The 26,911-nt window shown below is 38.2% G+C and overlaps 1 protein-coding gene across 1 annotated transcript; it reads left to right on the top strand.

Moving 5' to 3' along the window:
- The first annotated feature begins 32 nt into the window (after window positions 1–32).
- Etl1 (SWI/SNF-related, matrix-associated actin-dependent regulator of chromatin, subfamily a, containing DEAD/H box 1) lies at window positions 33–25,788 on the top strand. Its single transcript, XM_034976587.2, has 15 exons — window positions 33–378; window positions 11,842–12,038; window positions 12,399–12,700; window positions 13,399–13,567; window positions 14,826–15,010; window positions 15,610–15,803; window positions 16,353–16,488; window positions 17,186–17,321; window positions 18,082–18,219; window positions 18,621–18,860; window positions 19,555–19,782; window positions 20,117–20,328; window positions 21,675–21,830; window positions 22,774–22,904; window positions 23,708–25,788. The coding sequence occupies exons 1-15, from the start codon at window positions 261–263 to the stop codon at window positions 23,782–23,784; spliced, it is 2,619 nt and encodes an 872-aa protein (XP_034832478.1). The 5' UTR covers window positions 33–260; the 3' UTR covers window positions 23,785–25,788.
- The last annotated feature ends 1,123 nt before the right edge of the window (window positions 25,789–26,911 follow it).

Below are 26,911 nucleotides of genomic sequence, written 5' to 3'. Positions count from 1 at the left end.
ATTTTATTTTCTTCAAATCATATAAACGTCGAATCTCATTGGTTAAATGAGTTTTCTGTCAATAATAGATCACTGCTATTGGTAAAAAATATTCTTTTTAGTCTCGCGGACAAAAATGGCCGCAGTGTTGTCTTCGTGCTTGAGGAGTATGGTGTAAGGATTTTACAGTTTTTACAAAGAGTTTCACGTAATTAATAAACATAATTTCTAATTTTTGTAACAACAGTTTCGTGTAGATTAAGTCAGGATCGTTTGACACGATGTCTGAAAGTACTAGCCCTAGTGTATTAAGTTATCTAAGACAGTATAGGTTCCAAAGGAAACCTACACCTGGATCCAGTGGTCCCTTGACAGTGACCTCATCTCCATCTGGCTCTCGTAAGTGTTTAGTTCCAAAGTTTGTATAAAACAGAATTGTGATAATGCGTGTCTGAGACACAGTTGATTAAAAGTTACGACCACGTTTACCGAATGCAATCTCGTCACGTTTCAAGGTTCCTTGTTTTTTACCTTGCCGGTTTTTGCTTGAGATTTGTTTCCCTTGCCATGGGAATTGATTTTCTTGTATGCAACAATGTGTAGCTGTTACTCATGCATCTGCTTGTTCAATTTACACTCATTTTTTAATATTGGAATTATAGTCATTTTAAGAGTTCAGTCTCCTGTGATTTTATACTAATCAAATGCATCAACAAACTTTTCAAATAATTCAAAAATTGTTAATTGCAACCCCATAGATCATTCCATTTTCTCCCACGAAAACTAAAGTTATGCATGTACTTACAATTTTTGATGTGTCTTTTAAAACAAAAGGAGATAAAAATATTTTTGAAATACTCTTAAATATTGTGCCCCTAATTAAGTAATAACTTATTAAATAACTATTTACAACAGCTAAAGTTTCCGATCTGCACCAGATAAAATCTTATGTAATTTGACCCATAACCTTCACTGAATGATGTTTTACTAATTGTAAAATAAAATACTGTATTTGAACAAAATATTTTAATCTATATTTAAGCTCCCTAGAGCAAAAAGAGCACTGGTTAATAATAATACATTATAATGATGCAATGTACAATTTTTTTATTTTTATTATTCATGTACCAAAAATTGTAGTTACAAAGTAATAATAAATTAAGTTACATTGGAAATGCTTATCTCTAAACAGAGATTTCTTCCAGCTTCCCATTCAAGGTTGTGAGTAAGGCGTATCAAGAAGTGGAATAGGTCTACGGTACTAGAATCTAATAAACTACATAAATATCTTATAATAAATACCCAAATCAACTTATATACAATAATAATACTTATCATAAATAATTATATATATAATATATGAAAAATATAAATACATATAATATATAGAATACTCTATATTAATGATAGGTAATACTGCTTCACTCTGTATTTGAATGAGTGTACTGAGTGGCAGTTCTCTCTGACATTTTCAGGAAGAAGACAATCTATCTTATTAGATCAATAGTAATTAACTGGGCTTGGCAATTCTATGATTTATATCTGAGTTTTGTGGCTAATTCTGTTGTAAACAATCTCTAAACTCAAATGGCAGGTCTTGCTAACTCTTTACATGCTTCCTGATAGCATCATTATAGCTTAGACTGACTTATGCCTGTGAATTTGTCTGCGTGGACTACACAAATTTCAAACCCCTGTTTTACCCCCTTAAGGGTTGGATTTTCAAAAATCCTCTCTTAAGGCAGCTCAGTTCGGTGCTTTCTTCATACAAACGTAGGAGGGAAAATACAACAATATTCGATATTGTACGCACAAAACTAAGAATTATATCGATTTATCTCGTCTTTATCTAGGTTCAATGATATCTAAAACATTGAAAAAAATATTGATTTAAAAGTTAGGAGCCTCAAAAGATTCCTATTTTAACACTAAATTTATGACAACTTTGGGTGTAAATAAATAAGATTAGGGATATGAAAATTCTAAAACAATTTATCATTACACGTAGTTTATTTATTCATTAGTTGAAATAACTTTACTTTGCAAACCTAAATTCAGTAGTTTTTTCTCAAAAATACTTTTCCCAAACTACTGTTCAACCCTTTTCAAGCGCTTGATTTCTGTTAAAATAATCATGCCTCTCACCCCAAAACATTAGACACCGCGCGGGTGGCGGAGGGAAGGGCCAGCCCAGCGGCGCGCGGCTGCGCGTGTAATATTGTGGTTTCTATGACGACGAATGTTGTTATTGATATGTTTTCAAAAATAAAAGTCGTAATTATTTTATAAAATTACTTTATATTTATTAATAAGTTAATTCGTTTATTCCTCTTATAATTCAGTGGCTATGCAAATGTGTAGAAGATTGAGTAGAGTCAATAAGTCCTTCAAATACTTATTGCATTTTGTACATTGACCTCTGGAATTTGAACTTTGGACACCAATTTTATTCATTGGTTTATTGACCTGACTTTATTGTTGAGGTTCTAGTAGGGATACCTACTCGTGTGGTCCTAGTACAATAGGTAAGTAACTTTGTTGAGTTATTTATTTTATCTAATTTAAAAAAACCGGCCAAGTGCGAGTCAGACTCGCGCACCAAGGGTTCCGTACTCAGGTATTTTTTGAAATTTTGCTCCATAAATCAAAAACTATTTTGCATAAAAATAAATAAAAATGTGTTTTAGAATACACAAGTAAAGCCCTTTCATATAATACCCCACTTGGTATACTTATCATACATTGAAATTTGAAAATACTAATTATTTTTTCATTAACACACTTTAATTTTTTTTGTATGTTGTAATCATAAATCTACGGTTTTCGGATTTATTCCTTTACTTGTGCTCTAAGACCTACGTACCTACTAAATTTCATGATTCTGGGTCAACGGGAAGTACCCTATAGGTTTGTGTGACAGATACGACAGACAGACGGAGAGACGGACAGACAGACAGACACCGAAGTGATTCTAAGGGTCCCTTTTTTTCCTTTTACAGTACGGAACCCTAAAAAGGTACCTGTATATTATGTATAATAATATAGGTAGGTAGGTACCTACCTGTGGTGGTATTTCTTTGTATTTTTAGGGTTCCGTACCTCAGCAGGAAAAACGGAACCCTCTGTCTGTCTGTCTGTCTGTCCGTCCGTTCGTCCGTCCGCCCGTCCGTCCGTCCGTCGCTCCGTCTGTCAGTCCGTCTGTCCGTCTGTTCGTCTGTCCTCCTGTCCATCTGTCCATCTGTCCGTCTGTCTGTCTGTCGGTAGGTAGGTAGGTACCTACCTGGTGGTTTTTCTTTGTATTTTTAGGGTTCCGTACCTCAGAAGGAAAAAACGGAACCCTATGTCTGTCTGTCTGCCTGTCCGTCCATCCGTCCGTCCATCGGTGCGTCTGTCGGTCCGTCTGTCCGTCCGTCCGTCCGTCCGTCCGTCCGTCCGTCCGTGCGTCTGTCGGCCCGTCTGTCCATCCGTCTGTCCGTCTGTCCGTCTGTCTGTCTGTCCGTCTATCTGTCTGTCCGTCTTACAAATAAAGTACGCAACGTTTCGTACAAATAGTACTTTTTATTTTATTTTATTCAGATACAAGTTAGCTCTTGACTGCAATCTCACCTGGTGGTAAGTGACGATACAGTCTTGCTTACGGCTATTTCGGATCGGGAATTCTTGGATTCAGATTAAATGCAGTGCAAAAAGAGCCAAAGGCTTATATATTATGTCAAATTATTATCATTAGGATTCCGTGCCTCAAAAGGAAAAAGGAACCCTTATAGGATCAGTTTGTTGTCTGTCTGTCTGTCTATCTGTCAGTCTGTCAGTGTGTCTGTCAAGATACCTGTACGGTACTTCCCATTGACCTAGAATGATAAAATTTGGCAGGTAGGTAGATCTTATAACACACGTAAGGGGAAAAATCTGAAAAGAATGAATTGGTGGTTACATCACAAAAAATAAATAAAAATGTGTTCATTAACAAATAGTTAGTATTTTCAATTTTCAAGTAAGATTAGTAAACCAAGTGGGGTATCATATAAAAGGACCTTACTTGTACATCAAAAACAGATTTTATTTATTTTTATCCATACCTACTAATATTATAAATGCGAAAGTGTATCTGTCTATCTGTCCGTCTGTCTGTCTGCTAGCTTTTCACAGCTCATCCATTTAACCAATTTTGATGAAATTTGGTACAAAAATAGCTTGCATCCCGGGGAAGGACATAGGCTACTTTTATGAGGAATTAGATTTAGTGGATACCGCTATTTTTCTGGAAATAACGTTAGATGCGAAACTTCAATGGGGCTCTCATATAAATAACTTATCGAACAGACAGTTCTGCCGCATATGCGGTAAAAAAGATTCGCCAGTTGACAGACAAAGAAACGGCGAGACTAGTATATTTTAGTTACTTTCACAGCATTATGTCATATGGCATATTATTAGAAAAGAAAAAGAAAGAAAAGAAAAAACTTTTATTTTTTAAAGCTGTACCACACATAGTAACTACGTACCACACGTAAACTAATTGAAAAATCCTATTACATTGTAAAGGATTATTTAAATGATAAGCAAGCTTAGGAATGAGTTGCTCGGCTTTGTGATAGTTCTAATAAGTTTAAATTATGATTTTGTAAAGTGGTGATAATAAAAAGAATACCCGGCTGAGTTAGCTGTGGGCTGTTGTCAGTCTTGGGCGCGTTTGGAACCCTCGTAGCGTTTGCGAAATAATTATCACCACTATATTTTACAAATCCAACACCTGACAATCGAAAAGAGTAATTTATTACCTATTTTGAACAAATCATTTGACTTTGACTTTTGATCCCGGAAAATCAAAGAATTTTTAAAAAACTTAAATCCACGCGGACGAAGTTGCGGGCATCACCTCATCATCATCATGATCAACCCATCGCCGGCTCACTACTGAGCACGGGTCTCCTCTCAGAGTGAGAAGGGTTTTGGCCATAGTCTACCACGCTGGCCATGTGCGGATTGGTAGAATTCACACACCTTTGAGAACATTATGGAGAACTCTCAGGCATGCAGGTTTCCTCACGATGTATTCCTTTACCGTTAAAGCAAGTGATATTTAATTAATTAAAACGCGTATAACTCCGAAAAGTTAGAGGTGCGTGCCCGGGATCGAACCCCCGACCTCCGTTTAGAGTAACAATGTGACTCGACGGGAATTTTATTTGACTGAATATGCACTTTTCCGGGATGCTGAATTTGATAATGACATTTATTTTCAAATCCAAAATAGCAGACATGCACTTTTCACAAAAAATATAAATGGGTGTCGTTTTCAGGGTTTCCAGGATGCTGGTTTTGATAATGACATTAATTTTTAATCTAAGATGGCGGGCCAGCACTTTTTACAAAAAATAGACGTTAGTGTCGTTTTCAAGGTTCTCCAGGATGGTGAATTTGATGATGACATTTATTTATTTTTAATAAATACTTATATATTATACTTCTATTTTAGTGGATCACGGGATTTTCTTTGGCAAGGAAACGACAAAGCAAAAAATCGAATTGAATTAGATTATGATACTATCACACCGTACCATTTAGAGCCAGCTTCTGAAAGTTTGACACTGTGTTTGTAAGTTGATATTATTTAGATACTAGCTAAAGGCCCGCGACTTCGTCCGCATGGATTTCACATTTTTCAAAATCCTGCGGGAACTCTTTGATTTTCCGGGATAAAAAGTAGCCTATGTGTTAATCCAGTTAAGAATCTATCTCCATTCTAAATTTCATTCAAATCCGTTCAGCCGTTTTTGAGTAACAAACATCCAAACATCTACACTTTCACATTTATAATTTCACTAACTGCCCTGGCGAACTTCGTTCCGCCTAACAGTCGATTCAAATTTTTTAAATTTTTCTCTCCGTAAGAACCATCCTCGTACTTCAAGGAATACCTATTATAAAAAAAGAATTAGCGAAATCGGTTCAGCTGTTCTCGAGATTTGCGATGACATTTAGTGATTCATTTTTATATTATAGACTAGCTTATGCTCACGACTTCGTCCGCGTGGGCTACACAAAATTTCGAACCCCTATTTCACCCCCTCCAGAGTTGAATTTTCAAAAATCCTTTCTTAGCGGATGCCTACGTCATAATAGCTATCTGCATGCCAAATTTCAGCACGATCCGTCCAGTAGTTTGAGCTGTGCGTTGATAGATCAGTCAGTCAGTCAGTCAGTCAGTCAATCACCTTTTTCTTTTATATATTTAGATTAGGATAATATAATTATTATGTTACTAGCTGCCCCGACGAACTTCGTACCGCCTACAGTCGATTCTTTTTCAGGAATTTTTTTAAATTTTTCTCTCCATAAGAACCATCCCCGTACATCAAGGAATATTATCAAAAAGAATTAGCGAAATCGGTGCAGCTGTTCTCGAGATTTGCGATCAGCAACACATTCAGCGATTCATTTTTATATAATACTAGCTGATGCCCGCGACTTCGTCCGCGTGGATGTAGGTTTTCAAAAGCCCATGGGAACTCTTTTATTTTCCGGGATAAAAGAAGGCAGGTCATGCCTGTCGTAGAGGTGATGGCCGTTGGAGCCGGAAAGTCCTTGAGTGGAGACCGCGTAGGTAGGCAAGCATAGTGTGGGACGCCCTCCAGCACGATGGACCGACGATATAAAGAGGCTGGCGGGAAGTGGCTGGGTGAGGAAGGCTGAGTTCCGGGTGTGGTGGCGCTCTTTAGGAAGGCCCATGTCCAACAGTGGACTTCCGCAGGCTGATGATGATGGAAAAAATCACGTTGATCCGTTGCACCCCCCACACGTCCCTATCCGCTTTCTCCACTCCTGTCTCGCTGGCGAATAAGTTTGGAATAGAATAGGGTTTCGATGGAGTGCGTGGATTTTTGTGAACGGAGTTCAATCATGTAGTCGTGGTTTGGTACAATAGTAAATGGTACAATATTAATTCACCATCAACAGTTCCTAAAAACCCATAGATTAGGAGTGCAGTACCCTGCAGCATCAGTATTGAAGAATTGGAACTTGAAGTTCAATAATGGTATATATGTTTGGCATCTACAATATTATTTCACAATCAACAGTGGCTTAGGAATGCAATACCCTGCATCATCAGGGTTGAAGAGTTGGGATCTGGAGTTGAATCATGAAGTCGTTGCTTGGTAGGTACGTAAGCCAGAGATAGTTTATTCTAAGCGTAACTTTTATACCAATTCAACATCGACTATTCTTTGAAAAGAGCAACCGCCGAGTTTCTTGCTGGCTCTCCTCGGTAGGAAAGGCATTCCGAACCAGTGGTAGATGCATCTGACTATTCGTAAGTCCCTGTAAAAGTTTATTCAAATAAAAAAGATTTTTATTTTATTTTATTTTTATTCCTAAAATAGCTGATTCAAATCTAGAATTACAGCAGCTACCCGTCATTTACCCGGTTAGCCTGTAATGATAGTTTTAAGTTGTGAATAAATAAATAAATAAATAAATAAAAATAAAAATCATGATGATGATGGTTGAGAAGTTGGCACTTGAAGTTTGATCATGTATAGAACGCGATAGGTCGAGATGGCAATCGGGGTGGGTATGCGCTAAGCCGGTGTGGGGGTGTGCGTGGCGTTCGCGTCCCCAAGCCTCATAACCCAATTGCCATCTCGACCTGTCGCGTACTATTTCTAGTCGTTGCTTGGTAGTGTACCTACCTATTAATTCTAATTTTGACTTCCTCCCTGGCACAGTGGTAAGCGCTGTATCACGGTAATATTGTAGTCTTATCAATGGGAGGTCCAGGTTCGATTCCCGGCAGTGTCAGTTACGAATTTTATAATTTCTAAATTCTGGTCTCTGGTCTGGTCTGGTCTGGCTTCGGCCGTGGCTAATTACCACTCCACTGGCGAAGTCGTACCGCTATGCGATTTAGCGTTCTGGTACGATGCCGTGATCATAGACCGTATGTCTATTCGTCTATACCTAGATAAGTTCGATAAATCGCACACACCAGCTTGAGCTGAGCTGTACGTTCAAAGATTCCTGTACATTCCGGGTTTCAAGTTGATGTACCTAATATTGTAATGTCTATAATTCCTAAACTACAAAAATAAAAATATTAAAAAAACCGACTTCCAAAAACACTACAAAGTAAAAAATAACTTTTGTTTCTACACGTGTATATAATATGTCGAAGACGGGCGAGCTTCACGCTTTGATTTCTAGTTTCTTTTATTATGCTTGCCCGACTTCATACATTCATACACGTGTAGACTGTAGAAACAAAAGTTATTTTTTACTTAGTCTTTGGAAGTCGGTTTTTTAACATTTTTATTTTATTTTAAGCTTGTTAGTGTAAGTAGTAATTGCTTGGTACCTAAAATATCAATTCACCAACAGCATCAGGATTGAAGAGTTGAGACTTGGAATTCAATAACATAGTCTATGCTTGGCATTTACAATATTATTTCACCAGGAACAGTTCCTGAATCTTTATGGTTTAGAAGTGCTGTACCCTACATCATCAGGATTGAGGAGTTGGGACTTGAAGTCTGAGAATAAAGTCGTTGCTTGGTACCTACAATATGAATTCATTATGAACACTTCCTGAATCTTGATAACTCAGGCGGGCAGTAACCCTGCAGCATCAGGATTAAGGAGTTGAATCTAAAATTTTGTATGTGACCACCACGAAAACTTTTTTTGTCCGGTCGGTTTTTTGTCGGTCCAGAAACATCGAAAAAATCGATGTAGAAAAAAGAACCACCTCCTTTTTGACAGTCGGTTAAAAACCGATGACCTTGAAATATTTACGGAACAATCTTTAAAATGTCCCCTTTCTAACAAAAAAAGAATGAATGAAATCGGACTACGCGTTAATGAATTACAACTCAGTATACATTTTAACTTTCATCCCCTCTCCTACGGGAACCATGCTGAATTTCGGGATAAAAAGAATCCTATATTCTTCCTCATAGTATGACCTCAAATCGTACCAAGTTTCATTGGAATCCATTCAGTAGTTTCAGCGTGATGCGCGGCCGTGATACAGACAGACAGACAGACAGACAGACAGACAGACAGATAGACAGACAGACAAAAATGAAAAAAATTACAGTTTTGGGTTCAGTATCGATTATAGAGTGCCCTCGAAAAAAAATTTCAAAATATCTTCAATGTACAGAATTTGACCTGTTACAGTTTTATTATAAGTATTGATAGAGATAGAGATTTACTATTTCTTGTCACATTTATCAATGCTGAATTATGTTGTATTTTAGTGACTCAAGACATTCCTTTTAGAAGAAAACAAGGAAAATAACATGAATGTGCCCAATATACGTACCACTGAAATCCAACATTATGCTGCAACATTCAATTCCGTACTAAATATTGAAAGGTCTACCATACCATACTTGTAAGTTGTTATGCTATGTTTTTTGCATACATTCTATATAGATAATACTCACAATATATTTATGTTGATTGTATGTTTATTAATTCCAGAAATGAAATGGAGAGCTTCAATAGTTCTGCGTCGAATCTTTCTCTAATCATCATCAATCAATCATCTAATGTGGCTGTTGAAACAGAAAATGATACATATTGTGTTTATGTGTGTAGTGGGCTTTTAGAGAGAAATTGAATTGTACCTACTACTTATAAAAATAAAATTTTCATTTTTGAGATCAAAGTGGAATTTATTTTGACTTTTTTATACACAAGTATATATAGTTTTTAGTCGCTACTAATAGATAAATAAGTGTAGGCAACAAAAGTTATTTTCACAGACAAACGAATGTGTAATCATCTGTTCCTAATAGGTAATCCGCCAGCACAGAGATTTCTCCTTCTCTGTGCTGGCGGATTACCTATTAGGAACAGATGATTACACATTCGTAGACTCCTAGAGTACGCATATACAAGGTTTTACATGAAAACAAAATCGTAAAATGTTGGCGGGGGACAGGGGAGAATGCTTGTGATTGGTGGACTGACTAATCAAAACAATGTGCGGAATGAGGGTACCGAACGTGCGTGGGCGATGATTCATAAGTTTTAGTGGTCATGTCCCCTGCAGCATCAGGATTGAGGAGTTGAAATCCAAATTTTATATAGGACAATGTTGCAAAGTTTCTTTATCAATTAAAAAAAATACGCAAATCGGTACGCAAATCTCGGAGATTTCTGTGTACATAGGTAGAAAAACACAACTCCTTTTTTTAAAGTCGGTTAAAAAAGTATCCTATGTTAATCCTCTACTTGTCTGTAAAAGTCCCGTCAAAATAGGTTCTGCCGTTCCGAAGATTAGCCCGTTCAAACAGACAGACAGACAGACAGTTTTTAAAAACGTTTGATTCAGCTGTTATGGTATAGTTCAAATAACAATATTATGAGCTTGCGGTAGTTATTTCGAAATTACAGACAGACACTTCATAGAAGTATGGATTTCTATAATATATACGAGTTGTTTATACACGCTAGGTAGAGGTAGTAGTTACCTAATAGGTATGTATGTAAGTGAGATTTTATAGTATTCATCAAAAGATAAGTAGGTAATCATTATCATTCAAATAAAAATAAAAAAAAATTATTTCAGTAGGTAAAACAATTTCACATAGTGCGTAGTAATTGGGACCATCCCAGTAACTGTTTTAGTATTGCTACGAGTATTCGTGGCAGGCGACCCCGCTCTTCCATAAAATCTTATACAATAATAATTGAAATAAGTAGTTCCTTCATAAATCATATATTTACTAAAATTCATCGGTGACACCTGTCCAACTGCTATCTGTGTGCCATCATCAGTATATCCGGACGCTCTGACTCTCTGGACTGCTCATCACTGAGTCTATCTCTTTCTATCACAATGTTAGGTGAAATAGCATACAGGCTACCCACGTGGGCCGACTAGTTCGGACGTGCATCCTGCGTAGCCTTAACGGATGTCTACGTCACAATAGCTATCTCCATATCAAATTTAAGCCCGATCGGTCCAGTAGTTTTTTATTTTATATATTACGATGACAGGTCTAAATGTATTGCTATCGCTTTTTTAATGCGCCCTGCAGAAAACAATATCACAACTGGAGTTATTTTAGTGATTATGTACAACAGAATTAGCCACAATATATCATAGCTGATTCAAAATTAATATCCACATAACTGAAACATTAGAGAACAGCTTTCATAGTGCTCTTTGGGATTTGAAGTTTTTATATGAATCTATACTAATACATAAAATTGAAGTGTATGTCTGTTTGAGCAGGCTAATTTTTTTTTTATTTTTTTTATTTTTTTTATGATCTTCTAGTTAATATAATAGTTATAACAATTTTGGCCTGTATCTGTTTTGCTTATTTATATTTATTTTTTTACCATAACCTGATACCTACATACAATACCTGACATTGTGAAATGGTGCTTACCATTTCACAATGTCAGCTATATTATTATTACCATCTAGCCTAATAAGTAATAATATTATGTAAGCTTAAACCACTACTTGCGATTACTTTCTATAACCAAGTAATTTAATGTCCAATAATTATTCTTAGTTGATTCTAATAGGTACTCAGGGTGAGATCTATAGAGCGCACTCTGACTTTGCGTTTGCATTTGTATTATATCATCAGAACACATAATAAGGATGCCAGCCCCGACATCCAATAGGAATGCTCCAATAGTATACAAGCGCATAAGGGTCCAAGACTCGGACTCGGATGAGGCGTCCCCTGCTAAGAAACAAGTTGCTTAAACTTAAAAATACCTACTTAAATTCAAAACACAACAATACTCAGACCACTTTTACAATGTCTTGAGACCACTGTTTCTTGGGCAACTAACTAACTTGACAACTAATTGTTTGTATTATATTATCAGAACACATAATAAGGATGCCAGCCCCAACAACCAACAGGAATGCTCCAATAGTATACAAGCGCATAAGGGTCCAAGACTCGGACTCGGATGAGTCGACTCCTGCTAAGAAACAAGTTGCTGTGGTGGAGCTGACCACTGCAGTTAAGGAGAGAAGATTCAGGAATATGATGGAAATGTTCCCCGATATATCACCACTAGTAAGTGTCATATACTTTTTTTTAAAGAATATTAGCCAATTTAATTACTGACAAATATTCCAATTAAGCGTAAAGCTTCCGCTCCTTTAACCATTGAGCTATCGAGGCTTGTAATTGAATTGAATATTGAATAAACATAATTTTTATTTTATATATATTTTATATTTATGTTTTATTAAATATACTAAAGTAAATATACACACTGTAAGCGCGACCTGAAATTGAATAATCAAGATACTTTGGGTGATAACACGTTCATAAAAATAATACAAATTGATTTGATGTGTCACGTCGCGTTTTTCGCTTTAGTTTGATTTGGTTACTTCTGTAGTTTCGTATTGTGAATATTTTTTATTACAGCTTGTAAAAACCACACTTGTAAGACATGGTTGGAATGAAGAGAGATCGAGAGACGAACTACTAAAATATGACCCAGAGAGTGAAATCAACAATCCAGTATCGCGACCAGGTTTCTCCGGTCAGCTGTCGCGGTCTAATGGAATGAGTGTGTTGCGGGTGACCAGTGGCACGGCTGGTGGACAGGGCTTGGTGGTTAGGAGGACGCTGGCTGGCAAGGGGGGGCGAGCACGGCGCGGTAGCAGCGGCAGTGAAGACGACGACTACGGAGTCAGGAAGGGGAAAGACGACAGGGTGTACGACAGGTGAGATACAGTCCACGCAGAAGGTCTGCCCGAGCTCGAGCCCGGCTAACCACTCTTTGCGCCTAGCCCACAAGTGATCCTGACGAAGGGAATCACCACACAGGCAGTATCATAAAGGTCACGTCAGACGAATAGTAAAATAAGGAACCAGGTCAAATAGTTGTCCTGACATGTGTGCCAACGTTTTTAGGGTTCCGTACCTCAAAAGGAAAAACGGAACCCTTATAGGATCACTTTGTTGTCTGTCTGTTTGTCCATCTGTCTGTCAAGAAACCTACAGGGTACTTCCCGTTGACCTAGAATCATGAAATTTGGTAGGTAGGTAGGTCTTATAGCAGACATTCGGGGGAAAATCTGAAAACCGTGAATTTGTGGTTACATCACACAAAAAAAAATTAAATTGTGGTCATGAATTAATAATTAATAAGAAAACTATATCAAGTGGGGTATCATAAGAAAGGTCTTCACCTGTGCATTCTAAGACAGATTTTCATTTATTTTCATGCATCATAGTTTTTGAATTATCATGAAAAATGACGAAAAATACGACTGTAGTACGGAACTCTCGATGCGCGGGCCTGACTCGCACGTGGCCAGTTTTTTATGCTAGTTACATGGCTGAATAATTGTTTAACTTACTTTTTTCTCTTTTGTTCTATGTGTAATGTGTTGATCAATATTATTTACTTCTGTTCCAGTGATGACTCTGACAACGAAACAACAGATGATTTGATCGGAGACAAAAAGAAAGTGTTTGAGTTCCTGAACACCAGCAGTATGAACGAGCTGTCCCTTCTCAGTGGCTGCTCACAGAAGAAGGCCGAAGCGATCATCGCACAGAGACCTTTCAACGGATGGCTGGATATGGTATAACATTCAATTTATCCAAATTCTTTATTTTTCAATTAGCTGATGCCCGCGACTTCGTCTGCGTGGATTTAGGTTTTTAAAAATCCCATGAAGAACTATTTGATTTTCCAGGATAAAAAGTAGCCTATGTCCTTCCCCGCGATGCAAGCTATCCCTGTACCAAATTTCGTCAAAATCGGTTGAACGGTTGGGCCGTGAAGAAAGGCTAGCAGACAGACAGAAACACTTTCGCATTTATAATATTAGTATGGAAGTATGGATTTAAGGTTGTGGTATGAAAACTGTGCAAAATAAGTACCTACTTGAAAATAGTAATAAAAAATACGATATACAAAATAGATCTTGGATTTCAAATACAATCCAATCCAATCCATCAGCCTGTTTGCGTCCACTGTTGGCCATTGGCCTTTCCAAGAGCGCGGCACCAAACACGGTCATCGATCCAGCGGGCTGGAGGTCGTCCCACACTGGATTTCAAAATGGACGACATTTCCGATTATAATCCATATTATCGATACTAATATTATATTATATGGGAATTGTTGGTCTGCAAAACCTTGTCATGCTCCAGTCTTTTAAATGAATTTGCCAGCAGGGCTGATTGCAGCCAAGCGCGAGTCTAAAAATTTAAAGAAAAAAAAATTTGACGACATATGATAGGTATTGAGATAGCTTGCATCCGTGACACGGACATGGGCTACTTTTTATCCCGGAAAATTGGGGTTCCCATTCAAAGCCTTAATGTGACAACCCTAAGTGCTACGATCGTAAAGGTGACTTGTTCGCAGACGTCGTATCTGTCACTGTATACACTCACTGTAGGTCTATTGGGAGGCTTCGGCCGTGGCTAGTTACCACCCTACCGGCAAAGCCGTGCCGCCAAGCGATTTAGCGTTCCGGTACGATGCCGTGTAGAAACCAAAGGGGTATGGGTTTAATAAAAACTGCCATAACCCTTCCAGGTTAGCCCGCTATCATCTTAAACTGCATCATCACTTACTTTCAGGTGAGATTGCAGTCAAGGGCTAACTTGTATCTGAATAATAATAAAAAATAAGTCCAGCAAATTGCTATTGCGCTGGAACCATGTCTCATTAACATCGAAATGACGTCATTTGACATATATTTAAGTCAAAATTTACTATCAGCTCGAAACTAGAGCTGACGTCACTAACATGGCGGCCACGCGCATTAGCAATTTGCGGGACTTATATGTATTCACGCTGTGGTACAAAATATGGCCTTTATTTTGTAGGTCGAAAAATTCAACTCCAATAAAATGCTAAACACTGAACTCCTAAACTCCACTCAAGAACTACTATGCACTAGAAACAACATACAGCGCTTGATGAAGAAGTGCGTAGGGCTGGCACAACAGTTAGAAGCGGCCGTCGCAGCGGGTGCGGGCAGGTTAAAGCAACCTGCCATATTGGAGCCTAGGTAAGTGCATGTTTCCAGTCGCTATCTTATGTGTATAAAAAAAGTAATAAGACTGACTTCCCAGTTAGCTTACAGTTAGAATGCAACCCTTTAACTAGGCCACACATCCCTCAAATAGGCTACACCTCCGTCAACTAGACCACACGTGCATCAACTAGACCACACGTGCATTAACTAGGCCACACCTCCCTCAACTAGACCACACGTGCATCAACTAGGCCACACCTCCCTCAACTAGACCACACGTGCATTAACTAGGCCACACCTCCCTCAACTAGACCACACGTGCATCAACTAGGTCACACCTCCCTCAACTAGACCACACGTGCATTAACTAGGCCACACCTCCCTCAACTAGACCACACGTGCATCAACTAGGTCACACCTCCCTCACTAGGCCACACATTTCTCAACTAAGCCACTCATCCCTCACCTAGGTTACACAACCCTCACCATGCCACACGTCCCTCACTAGGCCACACATTTCTCAACTAGGCCACACATCCCCCAATTAAGCCACACATCACACAATATATAGTTAATTAATTATGTTACCAATATTGTTATGTATATTTGTATACTCAAACGTTTTATTTCAGCTTAAAACTAGCCCCATACCAGCTGATTGGCCTGAACTGGCTAGCAGTGCTACATAAGCAAGGAGTATCTGGCATCTTGGCCGACGAGATGGGTCTGGGCAAGACCATCCAAGTCATAGCTTTCCTCGCGCATTTGAAGGAGACCGCGCAGGCGAGGGGAACGCATTTGATTGTTGTACCAGCTTCTACACTTGGTAAGTAAAGTCTCTTTGCATCATTATTCTCATTTTTGAGGGTTGTGACTCGTGACACGTTTCTATCAGTACCCGCGAAAGTGTGTTGACCTGGAGAGTGACATAGGCTACTTTTAATCCCGGAAAATCAGAGAGATCCAACGGGATTTTTAGAAACCTAATTCCACGCGGACAAAGTCGAGGGCATCAGCTAGCAGACAATAAAGTTCTTCAACTCACATAGGCACAAATTTTTTTCGAGAAAAAATATTTGCCGACCGAAGTGAAAACTTGAAACTGTGGAATAACAGATTTTTTTTTGAATTTTCAGATTAATTTTAGTATCAAAAAGTAGATTTCATAATTGTAAATTTAAACCATTAACATTAATTCTTTTCTATCTTCGTGCACTATCAGTGAAACGATCATGAAATTTTTACCGTCCAAAATCGCCGGCGCGTTAAAGTTTTGACACAAAAAAAATTGCAAGAATCTACCAAGAAAAGCTGTCAAGAAACTGAGTTACTCTGCACGAAAGGCAAATATCAAAACTTTTGAAAATGATTTCAGACAATTGGAGCAGCGAGCTGGCCCGTTGGTGTCCCGCTTTACGCGTGAGCAAGTACTACGGCAACCCTGAAGAGAGACGACAGCTCAGGATAGAATACTCCAGAGGTCTGGACAAGATCGATATCGTACTGACGACGTAAGTATACAGCATCTGCATTTTTGTCTGGTGGGAAGCTTCGGCCGTGGCTAGTTACCACCCTACCGGCAAAGCCGTTCCGGTTAGATTTAGCGTTCCGGTACGATGCCGTGTACCAAACCAAAGGGGTGTGTGAGTTTAATAAAAACTGTCATACCCCTTCGAGGTTAGCCCGCTTCCATCTTAGACTGCATCATCACTTACCACCAGGTGAGATTTGTGGAGTCTCATAAAAATATGAAGTCTAGACGATTCGCGCAGCTAAAGCTAATTGGCACCGGCACCAAAAAGTATTATTATGGAACTATATTAACTCTTGTATACATAAGATATTCGGTAATAAATTAAATTATTTTTCAATTTTTAGTGTTTGTGTATCGAAGTCGGTTTTTTAGATTGTCAGTTGTTGGATTTGTAAGATATAGTGGTGATAATTACTAGGCAAACTTAAAACTAAAGCTACGAGGATTCCAATTCGAGCCTCAATAGCTCAACGGGTAAAGGAGTGGACTGAAAACCGAAAGGTTGACGGTTCAAACCCCGCCCGTTGCACTATTGTCGTACCTACTCCTAGCACAAGCTCTACGCTTAGTTAGAGAGGAAAGGGGAATATGGCTAATACTCTTTTTTTTTTTTAAAAAAAAAGACGTGCTCAGGTCTGAGAAGAGCCCAATAAAAGTTGAAACCCTCTTGGCAGGTACACAATGGTGAGCAGTTGTCCAGAGGAACGTAAGATGTTCCGCATAACGCCCATGCACTATGTGGTGTACGACGAGGCGCATATGCTGAAGAACATGTCCACACAAAGATACGACAATCTGCTCAAAATTAAGGTTACTAATAAACATTTTATGTAGTAAAAGTGTTTTCAGAAAGTTTTTGGAAGTAAGACTTCTTTAAAGGAAGAAGGAGGTAAGGTCTGGTGGGTGGCTTCGTCCGTGGCTAGTTACCACACTACCGGCAATGCCGTGCCGCCAAGTGATTTATCGTTCCGGTTCGATGCCGTGTAGAAACCAAAGGCGCATGGGTTTATTAAAAATTGTCATACCCCTTCCAGGTTAGCCCGCTTCCATCTTAGACTGCATCGTCACTTACCGCCAGGTGAGATTGCAGTCAAGGGCTAACTTGTATCTGAATAAAAGAAAAAGAAAAGACGAGAATATTTTTGCGTTTAAACTATCGTGAGTGACTATATAAGTGACTGATAGAAACTAGTCTGGCTAACGTCGACTAAACACGTGAGTATAGCCGGGTGAGAGATATTGACTTGAGGATAACTCAGATTTTTCGGATGGAAGTCATCCTCAAAGGTCACGTCCGGCAAAAATGGCCCCCAAAACATAGCTTTTTAAGGCCGCAATTTTTTATCGAAATAGTGTGATTATAAAACAATTCAATCTGAAGTTTCACATGGTCTCTGCACAGGTAGAGCCAAGGGCTTAAGCCCCTGAGATCTGGAGACAGTTTTTGTACACTACACAGTCATATGCCTCGTGTTCAGAGCGGATTACTTGTTAAAGTATTGCTATATCTATTTTTTACTTAACACATTGATACAAGTATACTAAAAACCTATTGCTTATTTTTTTTCAGTCCAAACACCGGTTGCTTTTAACTGGTACACCTCTACAAAATAATCTCATAGAACTGATGTCGCTGCTCTGCTTTGTGATGCCTCACATGTTCTCTGGAAAGACAGAAGACCTCAAGAACTTGTTTCAAAAAAATGCTGTGAGTCAATTCATTTTACTATAATAGTACAGTAGGTGTAGTTATTTCATTTATTGATGATAAACCCATCGCCGGCTCACTACAGAGCACGGGTCTACTCTCAGAGAGAAGGGGATTGGCCATAGTCTACCACGCTAGCCATGTGCGGATTGACAGACTTCCCACACCTTTGAGAACATTATGGAGAATTCTCAGGCATGCAGGTTTCCTTACGATGTTTTCCTTCACCGTTAAAGCAAGTGATATTCAATTACTTAAAACGCACATAACTTTGAAAAGTTAGATGTGCGTGCCCGGGATCGATCCCTCGACCTCCGATTAGAAGGCGGACGTCCTAACCACTAGGCTATCACAGCTCTCTATGTATTCACTATGTAAATAACAATTCAATGCAATTACAGAAAGCGAAAACAACTAAAAAAGCTGAATCCAGCACCGACGAAGATATACCAGCGTTTGAACAGAGTCAAATCACACAAGCCAAGAGGATCATGAAGCCATTCGTACTGAGAAGACTAAAGACTGATGTGCTGCAGGACTTGCCAAAGAAAACCAACCAAACTGTGCTGTGTCCAATGTCGGAGAAACAGCAGAGACAATACAAAGATCTCATAGCAGGCTTCTCCGCTAAGGATGGCACGGTAAGAACATATTTATTTTTTCTTTGTTGTTGGTTTTCAGCTTTGAGCAATGCCAAATCTGTGCTTCCCTGATAAAGTCAAATAAAAAAAATTAGAAAGTGTCTAGATAACCACAAACGGTTACTTGATTTAAAAATTATACAGCCATAATTGAAGTTGTTCCACTAAAAATTATAAAGCCACAAGCAAAGTTGTTCTATTAAAAATTATATAGCCACAAATAAAGTTATTCCATTAAAAATAGTACAGCCACAATTGAAGTTATTCCGTTTAAAATCGTACAGCCACAAGTGAAGTTATTCCATTAAAAATAGTACAGCCAGAATTGAAGTTATTCCGTTTAAAATCGTACAGCCACAAGTGACGTTATACCATTAAAAATAGTACAGCCACAATTGAAGTTATTCCGTTTAAAATCGTACAGCTACAAGTGACGTTATACCATAAAAAATCATACAGCAACAATTAAAGTTTTCCATTAAAAATCGTATAGCCACAAGTGAAGTTATTTCATTAAAATCATACAGCCACAAGTGAAATTATTCCATTAAAAATTGTACACCCACAAGTGATGTCATGGAACCCTTCGTGTGCGAGTCCGATTCGCACTGGGCCGGTTTTTCACTATAGAATGACCGCTTGTGACCATCTAGACACTACAAAAAAAATTAAAATTGATTTCATTTTTGTACAGATACACTCAACAACTGAACAAAACGGCATGTCTATGATGATGGACATGCGTAAACTGGCCAACCACCCGCTTCTTCTACGCTACTTCTATGACCAGAACACTACAAGGAAGATAGCCAGTCGACTGGTAAAAGACCCTGGCTATAAGGAGAAGAACGAACAGTATGCGTTCGAAGACCTCATGTGCAAGTCTGACTTCCAGATGCATCAGCTCACTCAGCAATATCCGGTATGTAGAAATTACTTCGGTTCAAAAATAATCCAAATTAATTCAGTAGTTTACTGTGAAAATCAACACACAGCCTCTTCTACTTTTGCTGAATGGATTTAGGTTTTTGAAAATCTCGTTGGTACTTTTTGACTTTCCGGGATTAAAAGTAGCCTATGTCCTTCCCCGGGATGCAAGCTATCTCTGTACCAAACTTCGTCAAAATAGCCGACAGACAGACAGACATACACACTTTCGCATTTATTATATTAGTAGGGATTTTGCATGTGCAGCGACATAATGATTTCATGAGCTAAATTAGCACTGTTTCTTATAAAATTCTGTTTTGTTCCAGTGTATAAGTCCATTCGCAGTACCAGATCCGCTAATAGAAGACTCGGGGAAGTTCCTCAAGCTGGATGAGATGCTGCCCCGACTGAAGGCCGAGGGACACAGAGTGCTGATCTTCAGTCAGTTCACGATGATGCTGGACATCCTGGAGCCCTACCTGCAGTTGCGTGACCATAGCTACCTGAGGCTCGACGGCACCACTGCGGTTAACGAGAGGTAACTTTATAACATTGTTTATTCTCAGATTAAGTATCAAGGTAGAATTGGCATTAAAATAATAATACCTTGTTGGAGCAAGCTAGGTGTATAGAAAAGCTCGTAAGAGTGATAGAGACGTAAACACAGTTTTTTGTCTTTGTCATAGTTTAGCTCTGTGATAGTAATTTATTGCGAATATTACGAGTTTTTATTTAGTTTTCTGTTTTAAATTTAGTATTGGAAGGTGTGTAGAAGCCATTTATGTTGCATTGCTGTGTAAAAGTTGTAGCGAACGCAAATTATGAAACATAACCTTTCATACGTAAGTATTATTTCTTTTGTTGTTATGTCCCTTCCGGGTATACGCGTTTGACAAGTCCCCTTATTCTTAGTCTGAGTGTTTATCGTATTTTTTTTAATAGACCCTATTTAGGCGCCCATAAGAATAAACCGGACCTTTTTCCGATGGAAGTAACGTGCAAATGTGACTTTCGCCGAAAATGGTCGCCAAACAGAACAGCTGTTTTGTATACACCATCTTATATCGAGAAATTTAGACACAAGTCCTCAGAGTGTGGTTTTTGCTGAAAATTGCTGCCAAACGACAGTTGACACAGTGCAAATATGGCCAGTCCTTTCTCAAAATGTATGTCCTATAACTACACGATTCTCTAATTAAATTTAAGAAAAAATTGTATTCCATGAATGAGCTGACATTATCGTAATCTTTAATCTTTAAATTGTTATTCTTATCTGACTCTTATCTAATTTAATTAATTTTTATGTAATGAGCAACTAATTTTATGAATTAAGCAACTGTATCTATTAATTTCGCTGTAGATTATATTTATTAATTAGTGGTTAATGTTAAAAGTTTGTAATGTAGGTAGCTTATTGTTAACACAATCGGAGACTTATGTAATGCTGTATATGCCTATAATTCAAAATCAAAATCAAAATCAAATATTTTATTCAAAGTAAGTACATACGGAGTACACTTTTTGAATGTCATTACAAAAGTAAAATCACAAAAATAAAATAAAATAGTATAAATCAGTTTACAATAATAAAATAAAAATAGAATAAATCAGTTTACAAATTTAAGGTACCTACTTAAGTAATTATTGTAAAGAGTAGTAATTAAATTATCAAATAGTAAGTCATTATTTCAGTTACAATTCAACGTCAAAAGTAGTGATTGATGATTGTAGTAGGACTGGAATTGTTTGTGACATGTTTTTAATATTTGTGAATGTTGTTACAATTTATCGTTGGCATATCTAATAAAATAAAATAAAAAATAAAATAAAATAAACACACAGTTCATTTGAAACCTGTATTAATTTTCTTTCCTTCTCTTCCAGACAAGAGCTAATAGACCAGTACAACACTCAGGACATCTTCGCGTTCCTGCTGTCGACCAGAGCGGGTGGTCTGGGCATCAACCTCACGGCCGCGGACACTGTCATCATACATGACATTGATTTCAACCCTTACAACGACAAACAGGCTGAAGATAGGTAAGATGTCAATTTTTTTTCCAGCTGATGTCCGCGACTTGGTCCGTGTAGAATTAAGTTTTTAAAAATCTCGTTTGAACTCTTTGATTTTTCGCGATAAAAAACGTCAATAAAATAAAAATATTTTTTATTCAATTAAACTTTTACAAGTATTTTCGAATCGTCAACAGCATCTACCACTGGTTCGGAATGCCTTTCCTACTGAGAAGAACCAGCAAGAAACCAGTGTGCAAGCTATCTCTGTACCAAATTTGATCCGAAACCCCTGGTGAAACTCTGCTTTTTCGGGATAAAAAGTTGCCTATGCAATCTATGCATCCCTGGGAAGTAAGCTAACTCTTTATGCATTAAAATCGGTTAAAGGGATGGGCCGTGAAAAGCTAACAGAAATAACGAACAGACACACTTTCGCGTTAATTATGAAAAATTATGGACTTTTAAAATGGCTGTGACACAGAGAGACCGACAGACTGACTGGATTAAACTATAAGGGTTCCTTGTTTTATTATAGAACAAGCTTATGCTCGTGACTTCGTCCGCGTGGACTACACAAATTTCAAACCCCTATTTCACCCCCTTAGGGGTTGAATTTTCAAAAATCCTTTCTTAGCGGATGCCTACGTCATAATATATACATAATACTATAAGCCTCAATAGCTCAACGGGTAGAGGAGTGGACTGAAAACCGAAAGGTCGACGGTTCAAACCCCGCCCGTTGCACTATTGTCGTACCTACTCCTAGCACAAGCCTGACGCTTAGTTGGAGAGGAAAGGGGAATATTAGTCATTTAACATGGCTAATATTCTTTAAAAAAAAAAAAAAAAATAGCTATCTGCATGCAAAATTTCAGCCCGATCCATCCAGTAGTTTGAGCTGTGCGTTTATAGATCAGTCAGTCAGTCAGTCACCTTTTCCTTTTATATATTTAAATTTATGTTTCAGATGTCATAGAATGGGTCAAATCAAACCCGTCACAATCTACAGACTGCTGAGTGCGGGCACTATAGAGGAGGGCATATACGAAGTGGCACAGGACAAGCTCAACCTGGAGAAACACGTCACTGGGGTCGATGGTACGTTGTAAAAAGCATTTATTATTTACTAGCTGATATTTATTTTCGGGATAAAAAGTAGCCTATGTGTTAATCCAGAGGATAATCTATCTCTATTCCAAATTTCATCCAAATCCGTTCAGCCGTTTTTGCGTGATTGAGTAACAAACATCCAAACTTTCACATTTATAATATTACTATACTAGATGATGCACGCGACTTCGTCCGCGAGGATTTAGGTTTTTGAAATCCCGTGGGAACTCCTCAATTTTTCGGGATAAAAAGTAGCCTATGTCCTTCCCCGGGATATAAGCTAACTCTGTACCAAATTTCATCAAAATCGGTTGAACGGTTGGGCCGTGAAAAGCTAGCAGACAGACACACTTTCGCATTTATAATATTATATAGTATATATAGTAAATATAGTAATATAGTATAGTAAGTATGGATATGGATTAGGATTAGGATTTATTGCATGAAGGCAAAGGAGATGGTTCAAATTGTGCCACATACATGTACGCAAGGTGAGATTGCAGACAAGGGCTAACTTGTACCTGAATCTATAAATATATAGAAGGAAAAGGTGACTGACTGACTGACTGACTGACTGACTGATCTATCAACGCACAGCTCAAACTACTGGATGGATCGGACTGAAATTTTGCATGCAGTTAGCTAATATGAAGTAGTCATCCGCTAAGAAAGGATTTCATTCAACCCCTAAGAGGGTGAAATAGGGGGTTAAAATTTGTGTAGTCCACGCGGACGAAGTCGCGAGCATAAGCTAGTAATAAATAGAATTCAAAATGTTATTTTGCTTACAGAAAACGAGCCAACGGAACAGAAGAATGTAGTGCGCCTCCTTTCGGCTGCCCTTGGTTTATGCACGCCCAACAAATGACAGGGAGCCTCAGAAGGTGTTATTGTCATCGAATAGTGACCAGTGACATGCTTGTCATGACCACAGTTGTCATGACCAACATTTAAATAGTGACCAAAACAGTGCATGTAAACTATGAACGCAGTGCGCCTCTATATATGTGATTGTCATCGAATAGTGACCGGTGATATTATACTTGTCGTGACCTAAGTTGTCATGACTTATAAATAGTGACTGAAACAGTAAATAAAATTTAGTATACTTACGGTAAATTAATAATGCAGTGCGCCACCTATAATGTGCTTTGTTTAAGTTTCCAGATAGATAGCCATCTATGGCATCATCGTTATAGAATTACTATGCTATAATGATGACACCATATGATGACTCGCTGATGACCAAAATTGTCATGACCAATGTTTAAATAGTGACTTAAACAGTGCACGTAAACTAAGAAATCAATGCAACTCAATAAATTAATAAGGCCGCCCTCACTTTGCATGCGTTTTCGTACGAAATTCAACTGTACGAAAAATTACGAACTATTCCGATTTTTCAAGTACTATGGGAGTGCTCACACTAGATACGAGTTAATCGTACGTACGACTGATTCGCAACCAGTAAGACAATACTTGATTGTAATGCGTAAAACTTAACTCCTCACACGCCATTTTAACTTTTTATGTCAAATTTCATGTCAAAAATACGATTTTAGTCCTAGTTAAATTATAGGTGAACCGTACTTTTGACATGACAGTTGACCCGTAGAGTAAAAATAGTGTGTGAGGAGTCATTTTTTATGGACTTATACTACACTATAACTTACACCACACCACACAATGGGGCCGATTCTCATGTACACAATCTCTAAACTAAACTAAATTAGCAGGTCTAAATCTAGTGCCATCCTTTTCCGCAAGCAACATTATGAAAGGGATAGCAATAGATTTAGGCGTGACATTTTAGTTTAGTTTAGAGATTGTGTACAATGGAATTAGCCACAATAACTACCTAGATATTTAAAAAGGAAGTAAGGGCCTATGAAGGCCAGTAACAGTGGTGAGATGAGATTGAAGCACATTAGGGAAAACTATGGTTTTGCACAGCCAAGAATAAAAAGAATTGGAAGAAGAGGGAGACCTTTGCCCAGCAGTGGGATCAATACCCTTATTATAAATGCGAAAGTGTGTTTGTTTGTTGGTTTGTCCTTCAATCACGTCGCAACGGTGCAACGGATTGACGTGATTTTGCATGGGTATAGATAAAGACCTGCAGAGTGACATAGGCTACTTTTTATCCCGGAAAATAAAAGAGTTCCCACGGGATTTTTAAAAAACCTAATTCCACGCAGACGAAGTCGCGGGCATCAGCTAGTTCTATATAAAAATAAAAACATACACCAAACTAAAGAAAACTAATCACAGGCTTATATAAATAAATAAAATTGAGGGATTGAGATTGTTCGTGCCTTTCCATATGTTTTCACACAACTGAATTTTGTACGAAAACTGATACAGAGTGAGTGCAGCCTAACACGCAGGTCATGACCCAAAACTGTCGTGACTAATTTTAAAGTAGTGACTAAGAATGCATTGCACCTCCCTCTGCCTCTCTCGATCTCTTGATCTGAGCACGCTGATCTGAAGTGTGACCGAAGATGTCATCGACATTAAATGGTGACCAAAAAACTTAAATCCACGCGGACAAAGGGCATGGCATCATCTAATAAAATATAATCTGTACAAAATGAGAACTTTTAACTATATGTCAACTGTCATGTCAAAAGTACGGTTCACCTTTCAAATAAGGACTAAAATCGTACTTTTGACATGACAGTTGACACATAAAGTTGAAATGGCGAGTGAGATCTCATTTTGTACGCATGATATAGCATTTTGGTGAAGGAAAATGACGTCAGAAAACCTATAGAGTAGATATAAGTACCACAGTTAGACAGTCACAGGATCATAATCACTTCTGTTTGACTGACACTTTCGCATTAGCATTTTCTTGAAAGAAATAAAATATTTTCTGTCCTTAAAAATTACTATTACATTGTTGAGATTATTAAATGTATAAGATATGATTTTCTGACATTAAATACATTGCGCGCGACACGTAGTACAATCCGAACACGAGGCGTATTAGACCTGCGCAAACCGCCATGTTGCAACTTCAGATTGAGCTACGTGTTTTGTGCAAACTATATTTATTGTTAGGATGTTGGAACATGACAACTTAAAACTTACGTCTGCCGTCTGAGTCAGTAATTTTGTATATATACAGGGTGTAACGTAACCAGAACGCTAGCAAAAACTTAGCGTTATTGTTATACTATCTAAACACAATCCAATACCAATAACCATTTGCCTCATTTGTAGTTTTAGTGATTCCGTATTTTTCAAACCCGCAACGTATAGCGTTCAAAACTGGGGTCAATGCCCCACCTACGACGTGGTATTGACTCCGAACGGCTTACTTACGCAGCGTTCGTTGACCTCTAGCGTCACCCAGATGTTTTTTTTGCAATATATCGTAAACTTTACAAAATATAGGATTTTATTTTTATTTTTTATTAGCGTTCTGGTTACACCCTGAATAATATAATCTATTTTCCTTAACTGACTTAAATGCAACTTCTCGCTGAAATGCATAAGTAAGTAAGATCTTGTTACCGAGAACTGACAATGAAAGCATGATACGAGTGAAAAACCTAACTCTAGAAGATCAAAAGCGCCAGGCAAATCGCGTCGCTTACGCGTTTCTACGAGAATGGTTCTGCGATTTGTTTATCTCATAAGTCAGCTAAGGAAAGCTAAAATATACCTATAGTTCGCGACAGGTTGACATGGCAATCGGGGTGTGAGGAGGGGGGACGCCCAGCACACCCGCGCGCTCGCCCGCAACGGGTTAACTCGGGTGCTGAGCCGGTGTACGGGGCGTTACCTCCCCAATTGCTATCTCGCGCTGTCCCGTACTATACAACGTTAGTTTTAGTTAACGCAAAAACCGAAACACGTCGAATATTTTTACATCCATACTAATATTATAAATGCGAAAGTGTGTCTGTCTGCTAGCTTTTCACGGTCCAACCGTTCAACCGATTTTGATGAAATTTGGTACAGAGTTAGCTTATATCCCGGGGAAG

The sequence above is a fragment of the Maniola hyperantus genome, chromosome 15 (genome assembly GCF_902806685.2).
Source record: "Maniola hyperantus chromosome 15, iAphHyp1.2, whole genome shotgun sequence".
NCBI lineage: Eukaryota > Metazoa > Arthropoda > Insecta > Lepidoptera > Nymphalidae > Maniola > Maniola hyperantus.
Note: the sequence above shows the minus strand (reverse complement) of the source record. Positions and strands in the feature narration are given on the sequence as shown.

Excerpts from the sequence above, each read along its gene's own strand:
- Etl1 (XM_034976587.2), top strand. The coding sequence starts at position 261 with ATGTCTGAAAGTACTAGCCCTAGTGTATTAAGTTATCTAAGACAGTAT. Across the intron at positions 21,831-22,773 it reads GACAAACAGGCTGAAGATAG|ATGTCATAGAATGGGTCAAA; the intron begins GTAAGATGTCAA and ends TTTATGTTTCAG. Across the intron at positions 22,905-23,707 it reads ACACGTCACTGGGGTCGATG|AAAACGAGCCAACGGAACAG; the intron begins GTACGTTGTAAA and ends TTTTGCTTACAG.